Source organism: Phoenix dactylifera, chromosome 14 (assembly GCF_051530095.1).
Source record: "Phoenix dactylifera cultivar Ajwa chromosome 14, Ajwa_hap1_PhDact_Kaust_v1.1, whole genome shotgun sequence".
Classification (NCBI taxonomy): Eukaryota; Viridiplantae; Streptophyta; class Magnoliopsida; order Arecales; family Arecaceae; genus Phoenix; species Phoenix dactylifera.
This window is the reverse complement of record NC_143203.1, coordinates 26492282-26504961: the sequence shown is the minus strand read 5'-3', so window position 1 is coordinate 26504961 and position 12680 is coordinate 26492282. Positions and strand designations below refer to the sequence as shown.

The following is a 12680-nucleotide window of genomic DNA, read 5'->3' as shown; positions in this document are numbered from 1 at the left end:
ACGAGGCGAGAAGCGCGCGCCTCAACGGTTGTGGTCGTCGAGGTCTTCGCCGAGGTCTTTGCTTTCTTCCTCGGCTCGGTCGGTTCTTCTGAGAGTTCGGCCGCCCTCTTCTGGAAGCGGGCGTAAAGGACTTCGCTCTTGGTCACCATTTTTGCGATGTCTGCAAAGATGAGCAAAATTAGAACATTAGAACAATAAGGAAATAAGAAGTTGCTGTAACTATCCTTACCCTGAGGACGTGCCGAGCTCAAGCCCACGTTCACCAGGGTGTCCTCGCCAATGAGGCCGTTCAGCAAAATCCCGTCCCCAAGGCTGCGGATGGTATCGAAGATCTCCTGCTCACGCGGAGAAAGCTGGGGGAGCCTGTTGATGGACTTAAGTTGGGCCGGCCTCCACCTGGGGTCAAACCCCCAGGACCGTTCAGAACCCAGGAAGAAGAATTTCTCCTTCCAACCATGAATGGATGAGGGGGCACCATGAAAAAGTGGACGACCCACCCGGAGGGCGATGTAGAGCCACTCCCCGTCTCCCGGGTTCGACTTAAAAATAAAAAGTCGCCGAAAGACGTTGACAGAGGTAGGAATTCCCTGTAGTAAACACAGTGATAGGAAACCCATCACTGCCCTCCAAGCGTTTGGAGTGAGTTGCGCCGGGACCAACTGGCATACCGCCAGCAACTCATTCACAAAGCTGTGAAGAGGAAATCGGAGGCCGGCCCAGAGTGACTCTGAGTGCACTCCGATCCGGCCTACCGGAGGATCGGTTACCCGATCCCTTCGCCTGGCGGGTTCCAAATGGAACCCGTGAAGAGGGAAAAACCACTCTTCGGTCATCTCGACCTCCAGGACACTCATGGTGGATACTACTTCGCTAGGCAAAGAACCCATTACAAGAGAGGGAAATCAAAAAGAAGGGGGACCTGGGAAAGATGCCGGAGAAAAGGGACTTCGGTCTGAGGAAGACTGGGAGAATAGGAAGCTGGAAGCAGAAGGCAATAGAAAGAGGACAGGGGGCCGGGGGAGAGTTTATATAGACCTCCCCAACGGCCCGGATCAGCGAAGAAAGCGCTGCGTCCTGGTTAGATGATAACACGTGTCGGCCTAAGAGACAGAACGACGCATTTAATTAGGGCTAGCGCTTCGAATGTCGAAGCGCCCCATCGGATCGTGCGGAAAGGCATCCGCAATCGAAGATCGTGCGGCCCCATCATGAGCCCACGACGCGAGGACGCTTCGCAAAAGGTGTCCCAATAATGAGGTTCTTCGGGAAAGAAGAGACGCCGCCTATTAAAGGCACCTCGAAGCGTTCGATAACTCAAAACGCACAGTAAATCAAAATTTTCGGAATTCGTGATGACCCAATTAAAGCTACTTCCCGCGCTCCAGCTGATAGCCAACTGGAGCTCGGAAGTCGGGGGGTAGTGTTAGGGGAAAAACCCTAAGTCATATATCCACAGAGGCGCTCGGCCGAAGAGCGCCGACCGAAAAGCTGCTCGGCCAAGAAGTGCCGACCGGAAAGCCACTCGGCCGAAGAGCGCCGATCGGAAAGCTGCTCGGCCAAGAAGTGCCGACCGGAAAGCCACTCGGCCGAAGAGCGCCGACCGGAAAGCTGCTCGGCCAAAGGATGCCGACCAGGAAGGCGCTCGACTAGAGGGCGTCGACCAGAGCGCGCGCCAAGAGGTGCCCCACCCAAAGCTGCTCGGTTAGAAAGTGCCGACCAAAGACAGCGCCAAGGCGCTCTGCTAGAAGGTGCTCACCTAAAGGGCGCCGACCAGGAGTACTTGAAGCAACCCCGCCACAGGGCGCCCCATTGGGCGACCAGCTCGGCTCGGCACTCTTGCCGAGCCGATGCCTTAACCAAATGTTCAACCTCCGCCTAAAGTCCAAGGGACTGACAACTCCTACGGCTTGCGACCTGCCACTATCTCCAAGCCATCAAGGCCTAAGATCTTCGCAGGTATTCGGCACGACCTGCCATTAATGCACGAGACTCTCTCAAGTCTCCGATGCACTCAGTCATTTAATGAACACGGCCCAAGACGATCTCCGGATCACTGAACCATCAGAGCGCATGGCTCTACCTGACCGCCGGTTCATTCGGTAATAAATGCACTTACCATCCACAGACCCCAGGCCGGCTACGGCCGGCGGTTCAACCACTCCAATAGGTCCGATCGACCGTGACAACTCCCTGATTCCGGTCTGATTCGGCCCTGTTCTCCACTATGTCATAAATGGGCCAAATCGTGCCCAATTATCACAGACAGGGACAAATCCCCCGGTTACCTCCCAGGTAACGGAATCCCCACCTATAAAAGGGAAGCTGGGAGAACCAGGGGGGAGGGGGGAAAAAACAAACAAAAAACGGAAACAGATCCCCGGGACTGAACCCGCCGGGAAGCATAGATACAATTGAGGACATCATCCTCTTCGTCTTCTTTATCCTATCCAAATATTCTTGCTGTCTTCTCCATATACTCTCTTCCCTGCTCTCTCCACATACTTGCCCCCTCTGACTTAGGCATCGGAGGGCCGGCGCCGGGGAGCCCGGCCACCGGTTTTCCTTGCAGGACTTGCACACCCCCCCGCAGCGGAGGACGCAGCCGGCCGGCGCACCGCCGTCCGCCCCCTGTAGCAGCGGAGCTCCCCTTCCCCGGCTTCGCGGCGGCCCCCGGGTCCAATTTCCAGCAACATAATTTATAACACTTGTTTGTACTGAAAAAACATGATAATAAATCAACTTATAATCTTTATAATTTATAATTATATAAATGTTTAATTTTAATTTATTTAATAAATAATTTGATAATTTAATTATATATGAATCAATATATATATATATATTAATTATATAAAAACAATTAATTTGTAATTTATTTCAAAAGTTAATTTATTTTGTAGCACTTTCGGTGTGTGACAAAGCTTACTATTGATTGGGTAGTTCCAATCAGATGTACTGTATGCTTCTGGATCCGAGTCAAAAATACGGAATTTGGGATATCTAAAGAAATGGTTGTGATGTATGCAAAATAGTTTTTCAAATTTTAACAGCATCCTCATCGGAACAGCGTTATCAACCACTATAATAACAATGATGATCATTATTTATCCCAAAATATGTTACTTTTTTTTTCTAATGTCAAAATAATTAGTATCATACGATTGTTATAACAATATTACACCAAAATGAAAGGACGGTCACAGAAAGATATTATTTTTTAATTATACATTTTTAAAAAAATGATATTAAAAATTTAAATTTAAAAAGATAATATTTAATAAAAAAGTATAAATGAAAATGATAGATATTATTGCTAGAACCTTGTTCAGAGATGTTTTTGCTGGTATTGATCCAGATTTGGATGCTCAAGTGGAATTTGGATTATGTTGCATATAATATATTTTAATAGTCATTTTTTTCCTATTATAACATAAGAGAGAGAGAGAGAGAGAGAGAATGAAGCAGTAAGGATGCTAGCCTATTATAACATATTTCTTTTCCTATGATCCAACATTGTAAGCTTCAGCCCCGCTTGCATATCTCTCTCTCTCTCTCTCTCTCTCTCTCTCTCTCTCTCTCTCTCTCTCTCTCTCTCTCTCTATATATATATATATATATATATATATATATGAAGTTAGGGCTGAAAACACATCAGATAACATCCGGCTGGATCAGTTCATATGGGATTCAGATATAAATTCTTGTATCTTATTGGATCCATATCACAGCTGCAAATTTTGCCCAATAAGGATCCAGATCTTAAAAATTTTACAACTACAAATTTTGTAGTTGTAATCTTGAGAATTTTCGGATACAAATCTGGAAACCTGTATAAAACCCAGACCTTCAACCGCACTGACCCACTAACCTATGATCGAATTGTGTAAGATTCGACTAATGGAAATTTACATCCCTACCTATAAAATAGGGATCAGGAGGTGTCGAAAATTCAGAAAACAGGTTGGATATTCAGGTACAAATTTTCGTCCAATAATAGATACCAATCCACAAGACTCATGCTTGCCAAACGGAGACCACAGATTAAGTCTCCCAAGCAACGTAATAAAACAGTGAAAGTTCCACGAACCTTCTCATTACCAATGAAAAGCAGCTAGCCATGCATGAGAAAAGTCTTCTGCTTTTCGATTAGCATGAGAAAAAGTCCTAGTGTAACGTCTTAATCAGTCACCACCAATCTAGCAGAGTAGCACTCAGTTTACAGCAGAAGCCTGTTAGACCATGGAAGATGGTGTTTATCTGCTGGCAACTTCTTTCCTCCACTCCTTATTTTTTGACATTTGGACGTAATGGATCTTGTAAAGCTCTCAACTCAACATCACTGACATTGTACAATAATAGTATCTTCCTGGAAACAATTCTTTCAGGGGCAGGCATATCACAGATGTTTTGACATTGGGACGTAATGGATCTTGTAAAGCTCTCAACTCAACATCACTGACATTGTACAATAATAGTATCTTCCTGGAAACAATTCCTTCAGGGGCAGGCATATCACAGATGATTAAGACCGAATATTTTTCCAACCTCAAGACTCATTAATAGATTCATCAACCAAAATTCATTTTCAAATGTTTCAAGCTAGCAGGATTGGTCAGCTCAGAGCCATCAAGAACACCATGCTGGGGCTTAAAAGAGTACCCGATCCACATCCCATTTTTCAGCCAATAATTCTTCTGTTGCCCTCATCTTTCATTCTTATTTTCAATTTTCCCCACTTTTTCAGCTCTTGTGGTCAAGTAGTGAAACCAGATGCCACTTTGTGGTTATTCATCAGATAATTTGATTTTATGTTAATGCAAATTGCAAATGTCAATATGGTAATATATGATAAAATGTGGCTAACAGGAAGGTACAAGCCACCATCGAGCATCGACGGTCCAAGAAGTAGAGTTTCTTGTACAGACCTCTGATACATAACTGAAAGATCCTACAGCCATAAAATTCTTCCAAATAAGATTGTTTGGATGTCACAGATGCAAACTAGTTCAATAAGAACCAAACCATTCGCCTCAACTGCATATCTCTGCGAACATAGTTCTTCCTCTTCCAAGGCCAAAATTTGATATCTATAAAATAAACGGCCAAAATCTGATTCTTCCCACCACTTTATTGGTTTGCTGTACCATATCTTAGGCTTCTTATTGCTTAAAGCCTTAAATGGCATGTATCAGGTCAGCACCTGGTCCAAATCAACAAGAGACATGGGCCAATCATATATGCATGACCATTTGTTGGCTTGTAATCAAATAAGACAAAGCTAGAATCTTCTCCTCTTTGGTCTACCATTACTGTAGCTGGCGTCATGCCGTCTTCTCGGCTCTTCGTGATATCTATAGTTATCTTGGGGCTCTTCAACGCCTCTCAGTCTGCTAAATGCATTTCCTAGTCGGTTTCTAATATTTCTGTCAAAATTCCCCAAGCTGCCTCTTTCAGGAACTTGTTCATTAGCTTCACGACAATGCCTAAAAGCCCGAAGATCATTCTCAGCGTGAAAATCAAAATTCACGCTATTATCATCACGAATGCTGAAATGGTGCCTCGTAGAACGAACAGGTTCATGCCTCTCTTCGTACTTTCTTCGATCAGCAGAATAGTCATCATCTCCTGCAGGTTCATGAAATTGTCTGCGGAGCAACGGTGAACAAAGTTCTTCATCTGCAATTTCACAAGAGTCAATCAATTCAAACCTTCGAAAATTCCTTGAAGGATGCCTAACAGACCTTCGATAATCATGCTCCCTTGAAGGACCAATATCTACCATATCACCAGGTAACCGTGCAACATAAGGGGGAGAACCCTGCTCTCTGACCATCATATCTTCCATAAAATAAGCATGCTGATGAGGTGGCCTCATTCCACCAAGCCCGACAACTGGTGGAGACCTGCAGCGGATTAGCTCTGGATGTCCATCTAAGACATCAGATGATCTTCTGCATGGGGACCACTGATGCAGAGAACGCATATCAGACATTGGAGAAATTTCTGAGAACATGTGAGGTCTATGTTTTGAGCCTCCTTGCCGAATAGGTGATAGGCTCCTCCTTACTCGACGGTTGACAGTGCCCTCTGCTTGTTCATATGGCGAATGTGGGTGCAAGAGAAAAGGAGGCTTCACCATGTCATTTGGCAAGTTCCTCAATAGGTTTTCTTCACGAGCCAGTAGTTCAAAATCAGGAACATCTCTACCAATGCGCCTGCTAGGGCTGATACCCCTCATAGGATGAAGATGGTGGATCATTTGAATGCCAACTGGTTCTCGTCCTCTTTCCCCAGGAGAACGCCTTTTATAACGCATATGAGAGGAGGTCTGAAATTCATCACTGATGGGCTTCCTTGCCATCCTACCAGCATCTCCAATAGACCCCCTGGACACAACTTCAGATGCATATCTAGGTCCAGGAAATCGGTAACCACTTGAACTATTAACTTGTTCCAATAAATGCCCAGGATCAGAGTTTCTTTCATCATGTGATGATCTTATCTCGTTGCGCTCTTTACTCCTAATGCGTCTGAAATCTGATCCATGTTTTGCAACTAACCACTCATAGTTCTTCTTGCTTTCAAATTTCCTGGATCTGTCAATGCCGTTTTCATCTCTGAAACAAAAGAAAAGGCAAAAGTCAGATACCTAATCATTCGTATCTATTATAACAACATTGAAGCTGAGCTTCTGATGTACGGAATATCACCTACTCCCCCAGTAATGTGATTTATCTTGCCTCCGTAATTTACCAATGGCATCTTCCCTCACCGGTAGTGACGATAATGGCTTGTCAGCCAAAGATTTTGGTTTTCCAGATGCTAATCCATCTCCTGCAGACTTCAGATCAATAATGCGCCCTCGGTTACTACCAACATGTTTTATTCCGTCAACATTTTTATCTGATTCTGTTTTGGACAAAACAGAAGCTTTAGCTTGCAGAGAATCAGATCCCCTCGAATTCTTCTCCAATTGTCTGACAATCTCACCCCGACTACCTTCTTTGATTGTTCCTGCATGAAGAGAACCATCAGATGGCGATTTTGTTTCGGGGTCCTTGTCTCTCTTTGATTGATCCCAACAATTATTAGAAATGGTCTTAATGAGCCTCTTTTCAGAAGACCCAGAAATTACGCCTCCAACAGCTGCAAATTCATGAGCATTTGTTGTTTTATTGATGCCATCATCATTCCTGTCATCGCATAGACCAACATCACCCTCTTCAGTGCCTTGAACATTATTTAACTTGTCCAAATTCTCTATTCTGTTTTCCTGTACATCTGCACTTGAAGGCATCATGATGGAAACATCAAGATGATGAATCGGATCAGCATCACTTGTAGCATTTACCTGTTTCTCTTTTCCTTCCTCACAAGAACCTTCAAATCCACAATGCAATGCTGCATCCATCACTTCACCGTCTTCATAATCATCAATTTTGCCACTCTGATTACGAACAATATTTATAGCACCAGTGTCATGACAAGAACTATCTGCTTTGTATTTATTGTCATGTGATTCTTCTTTGATCTCAGCAGATACAGCAATCTTCACCTCCTGGACCTCATCTACCTTGCTATTTCCATGCAAGCCTGCATGAAGTTCATCTGCTACAGTAGATTCAGAGGAATGATAACTAACACCATCTGAGCAGCGCAGTTGTGCAAGAACCTTGACAGTACCATTTGACTTGGCTTCAGCTGTCTCCCATGCTTCCTTGGCAGATTTTAAATCCTCAGCCCCAGAAATGTGGGCTTCTGAAAACATATTCGAACATTTGTTGACAATTCCGCCTGCATTTTGGGGAAGGCCGGTACTGATAGGAATCTCTCCACCATTGCATGGCATATAATTATGGAGGTTAAGAGTTTGAACAGAATGTTCTGTGGCCCCACCAACATTCTCTTTCACATTCGGAGGAATGCATCCCAGAGGCAGCTCTGACCCATCATGATTAGTGCTCAAAACCTGAGATTCAGATATCAAGCTTGAGGCCTCGTTAAAATATTCACTTTCACGCTGGGACATGTCTGTACTACCAGGTGTCAAAAAATTATAATTGAGCCCGATCTTAAATGATTTTTCATTCCACCTCCCAAGGTTCTGTTGAGTTTGATTCTCAAGTGGCTTTGATTTTACAGCTACTTTGCATGCTGATTTTAGATCACCATCACCTGTTGCTTTCACTGCATCTCCTAAACGTTTGCATTGTTCAGTTTTTACATCTTTACAACCAGCTGCTTTCATGTAACTTGTTTCGACTTTCCTGGCATCCGAATCACTGCTTTCATCACATGGTTCAGCTTTTACAGCTCCACAAGTAGGCAACTTTGAATTGCAGGTTGGGGGAATAGGTTTCACCAATGAACTTGGAAGAGGCATTTCTGTAATAGAGTTAAGTCTAACAGAAGGACAAGCAGCACCCGAAGTAGTGCAATACTCAGAATTGCTTACTGATTTACATTGTGAGCTTAGGCAAGGCGCTGAGTTGTGGAGCTCATTTATAGGCAATAATGAGTTGGATGACATTAGGTGTTCAACATTTAAATGCTGACAGTTTCCAAGTGTCTCATCAGTCCAATTAGATTCCCTAGAAAATGTTGACACAAGACCTGCCTCGTACCCACCAGTTTCATGGTTTGGGTCATTCAAGGAGCCTTCCCATGTGTCCATTGTAGTATTCAGATCCCAATTTGACCTATTTGAGTATGGCAATGCAGAGTCACCTTTTGCTTCAGCACTGCTACATCTGCTTTGAAGACATTGCTGTTTCTCAGCTGAAGAATGATCACAACAGATTTCTAGTTTCTCTAGCTTTGCCGAACTGCTTTCACTAGTTTGCGCATCGTTGGACAGTGTAAATGGCCCTTTAAGTGTCATTTGAAATGCTGTATTACCTAAAACTCTGTGAAATGCGGACTTATCACTTGGAACAAACACCCCTCCAGTACTTCTTTCACTTACAGGAAGATCAAGCAGTTCCTTCAGTGTTGATAGTTGTAGCGTGCTTCCAGCACATGTTCCCTTATCAGAACTAGGAGCCATATTTAGCCCCTCTTCATGATGAGATAAACCAGAACGACCTTCTTGATTTGCAACTAGGTTTGTGTCACTTATAGATTCAGAGGAAGAACCCTTGACGGTAAAGTCGGTCCCTGAAGCTGGCAGTCCATCAGTTTCCGAAACAGCAGGCTTTGTCCCCAAGCAATGAAGATTCTTTTGTGGTTTACCACAATCGTTATCTCGCGAAGATGGTGTTTGAGGTGGAGGCGGCGGAGATTGAGCTAAAATCAAGGGCCTTTTCTTGATGGGTATACCTGAAATCAAATCACTATCCTGTCTGCCATGAGGATTGACCCCAAGCTGCAAAATAAATGAAATCAAAAATCCACTAAGATAAACAAGACTCTTTTTTATATTTTATTAATTAAAATATTTTAACATGTCGGGGGAAAAGAAAACCTTTTCATCATCAGAATTCTGCATTATTTAGGTTATAGCCGAAGAAATGAAAATCTACTGCCCTGTGACTATTTGATTTCACTGTGCATGCAACATAACTCAAGCTCACACATAAAGCATCTTATGAAAACTCCTGCGACCAGGCTTTCATAAGGAAAAAAGGAGTCTTTGATCATCCAAAGCCTTTCAATCTGCCAACACCAATGGAACAGTCAGAAATTGAAAAGACAAATAGCCGTACGCTAACAGCATATGACCTGTGACACACGGAGAATAGAGCAGATACAAGAGTCCGTTTAAGCTGATGTCAAGTCTCTTTAATCTTTAATCAAGTTGACTCGTTTAACCCAATGATACCGGCGATAAAAAGTAAGAACATATTAATGAATGAGGATAAGGTGGGAAGAGATGCTAATTAATTTTTATTAGTTATAACTCCCATTCTGTTCAGCAAACGTCCCCTGCTTTTTTGATAATGATCATAAATGAGAAATTTTCTGCTATAGATGGACTCTTTTTCTTCTTTTACATGGTATCAGATACTGCATGGAAAAGACCAGTTTCACTTAAACATTGTAATTCTTGCCCTTCAGCTTGTCTCCTACTCATTGACATGCTTTTGCATAAGCATGAACGCAAATCAGATGCACAAGTCAAGCATCCAACCTTCTCAAGAATATCATACTTCTGATTCGGCTGCTGCATACATCCGAACAGAGTTATGGTTCTAGATATAGCAGAATCGGCAATCTATGCAGTGGAAACATGCTATAAAACTCGCAAAGGAACCGCATTGTACAATATATTAACTAATGCATGACCCAGCTGCAGTAATATTTCTAACACCAGACAAATAACGATATATAACAGACAGAGGTAGCCTACAAAAAAATCAGCCATAAATTCCTGGCAACGACTAGGAAGGAAGAAGAGTCAATATGATCTTGCCCACAAACTCTGTTTCTTGCTGGATCAATTTATCAACCGTGGATGTAATTAAGTAGTCAGACCCGATTCATGAAGAAAGTTCATCGTGAAGCAATTCTCAGCAAGCAATTGTGACTTGAATCATTTCAGGCATAACCCAAAAACCATTTACCGTCCAAGCTAAAGCTTCTTGTTGTCAACTCGCTAGTTCTTGAAACATGGAAGACCAACAATTTTCCAGCACAACACATGATCTCAAAGATGACAAAGAGACACTCGGAAGTCCAAACTGTCAAAAGCTTACGATCACTAAGAAAAATTTTACTGCTAAATGCTGATCATGGAGAGGTGTAGCTTTTGTCCCGAAAACATGCAGCCCATAAGAACCATAAGAATCAAGAGTCCATCTTCTAGCCAAAGGTTTATATCACCAATCAGTGCACGATCGTAACGGACATTCAATTTATACATGGAAAAAACGGAACTTTTAGTCTTCCATCCCGCCAGGCAACCCACTTCAAATACAAAAGCGGTCAAAATAACCGCGATAGTCATCGAAATCAATGGCGGTTCCATCAATATTTTCGACGGTCAAGGACAGGCAACCGAAGCAGAAAACCCTTGCAGCTGTTAGAAACCGCTAAAGATCCTGCCTTGCCGTCAAACAAAAAAAAAACAAAGAAAATCGCAGGAAAATCGTCATCGGCGCAAGAACTCTATGCAACCTCACTCCAAAATCACAAACCATGCAAAAAGGATAGCATCATACCCAGAAAACTTTCCTTATTTTTTTTCTAGAAACAAATTCTTCCCATCCCAAACTCCATCACGGCTCGAATACTTCGATTCGAGAAGAAGAAACAATAGATCGCATACACACGACATCCTCACCAAACACAGGCTCAAGAAACTGGAAAAAAACTACAAGGAAAGCAAAGAAGGAAAGAAATCCACTGAGCAAGAGAAAATAAAAGAGACGCGAGGCGTCAGTTACCTGACCCGATCATGCCGTCGAAGGGGGAGAGAGAGAAGGAGGCGTTGGTCGCCGCGTTGCTTCTGAGAGTGCCCTAAGAGAAGAATACAGAAACAGAAGGAAAAAATAGTAGAGTGCTGACCTTCCCTTCCCCCCACCTCCCACTTGCCTGGGCCTGGGCCCGGGCCCACCAACCCCGCGTTTTCCGATGACTTTCCAACGATCCCAACGTCACTCCGTCGTTCTTCTTCTGACGCGTGTCCAGCCCAACCACCTCAACCCATTCATCTACCGATACGTGTCCCCTGTAGAAAGACAGAGACCACCGAACCACCACGCGGAAGTTCCCGTCACCGCTCCGCGTTAGCTCTTTTTTTTTTTCATAAATCGCAACAGATATCTTGCTTTAGACTTTAGTGGACAAAAGCAGTGGACCACGCAATTCGCTTAGAAAAAAGAAAGACGGCCATTTTCGTTACACATTCGGAAGAAAATATGCACATCCAGACAAAGCAAAGCAAAAGAATTTTTTTTAAAAAAAAAGTGGAAAGAAGAAATAGGTATCTTGGCACAAGGCCTTTTGGAAGGATAGCCACCGAAGATATAAAAGATGCGGCCCTGATGCTTTGAAAGCGTAGACGTCGGCAAGCGTGTTGCGTGTACGTCAAGTTTCCTCGTAGGTTAGACCGCTAATTTGCTTCATGCCAGCACGACGGATCAGACGTCGAATGGTGGGCTTCGTGATGTCCTCCGCCATTCCCCAACCCTTTTTTTTTCCTTTTTTTTTCTTTTTTTTTTTTTACTAAGACCGGCAAATCAGGCAATTCAAATCTGAACACACCCAATAAAATCAAAAAAACAGAATATCACAGAATGTTCTAGGCAAATCCTCTCTTCAGATCCATAAGTTGCCACCAGAGTAATTGGCAGCATAAGTGGCCACCTAGTTTGCAGCACTGTTGGCCTTCCAGAAGACGTGCTTAGCCTGAAAGGCCATTTCGTCCCCACTCATCGACCAAATGTTTCGAAGTAGAGAGTGGTCCCATTCCTCCAACCCCTTCTCTAGCCACATTGCGAGTCGCTGCGAACGGAAAAAGAAAAAAGAAAAGTAGAAATCAATGGAATCGAATATAATAGATGATCAAAGAAACTACAAATCAAGAACCCTAAATTTTGGGATGGTCGGATCGATGATGCAGCTAGGAGGGAAAGCAGGGTTAATCTAGTTTTTTTTCTTTCTAGTGGCATTTCTGAAAATTTTGGAATAGATTGGTGGGTGTGAGGCATCACTAAGAGGATAAGAAAAGCCAACTTGCG

General features: G+C 43.4%; 1 protein-coding gene across 1 annotated transcript; it reads right to left on the bottom strand.

Moving 5' to 3' along the window:
* Positions 1–4804: 4804 nt before the first annotated feature.
* Positions 4805–11519, bottom strand: LOC103696399 (uncharacterized). The gene is made up of 4 exons (XM_008778013.5): positions 11385–11519; positions 9464–9654; positions 6711–9364; positions 4805–6617 (listed from the first exon to the last, which is right to left on the bottom strand). The coding sequence occupies exons 2-4, from the start codon at positions 9485–9487 to the stop codon at positions 5279–5281; spliced, it is 4017 nt and encodes a 1338-aa protein (XP_008776235.3). The 5' UTR covers positions 9488–9654; positions 11385–11519; the 3' UTR covers positions 4805–5278.
* Positions 11520–12680: the final 1161 nt, after the last annotated feature.

Excerpts from the sequence above, each read along its gene's own strand:
- LOC103696399 (XM_008778013.5), bottom strand. The coding sequence starts at position 9,487 with ATGCAGAATTCTGATGATGAAAAG. Across the intron at positions 9,365-9,463 it reads AGAATTCTGATGATGAAAAG|CTTGGGGTCAATCCTCATGG; the intron begins GTTTTCTTTTCC and ends TTTATTTTGCAG. Across the intron at positions 6,618-6,710 it reads TCACATTACTGGGGGAGTAG|AGATGAAAACGGCATTGACA; the intron begins GTGATATTCCGT and ends CTTTTGTTTCAG.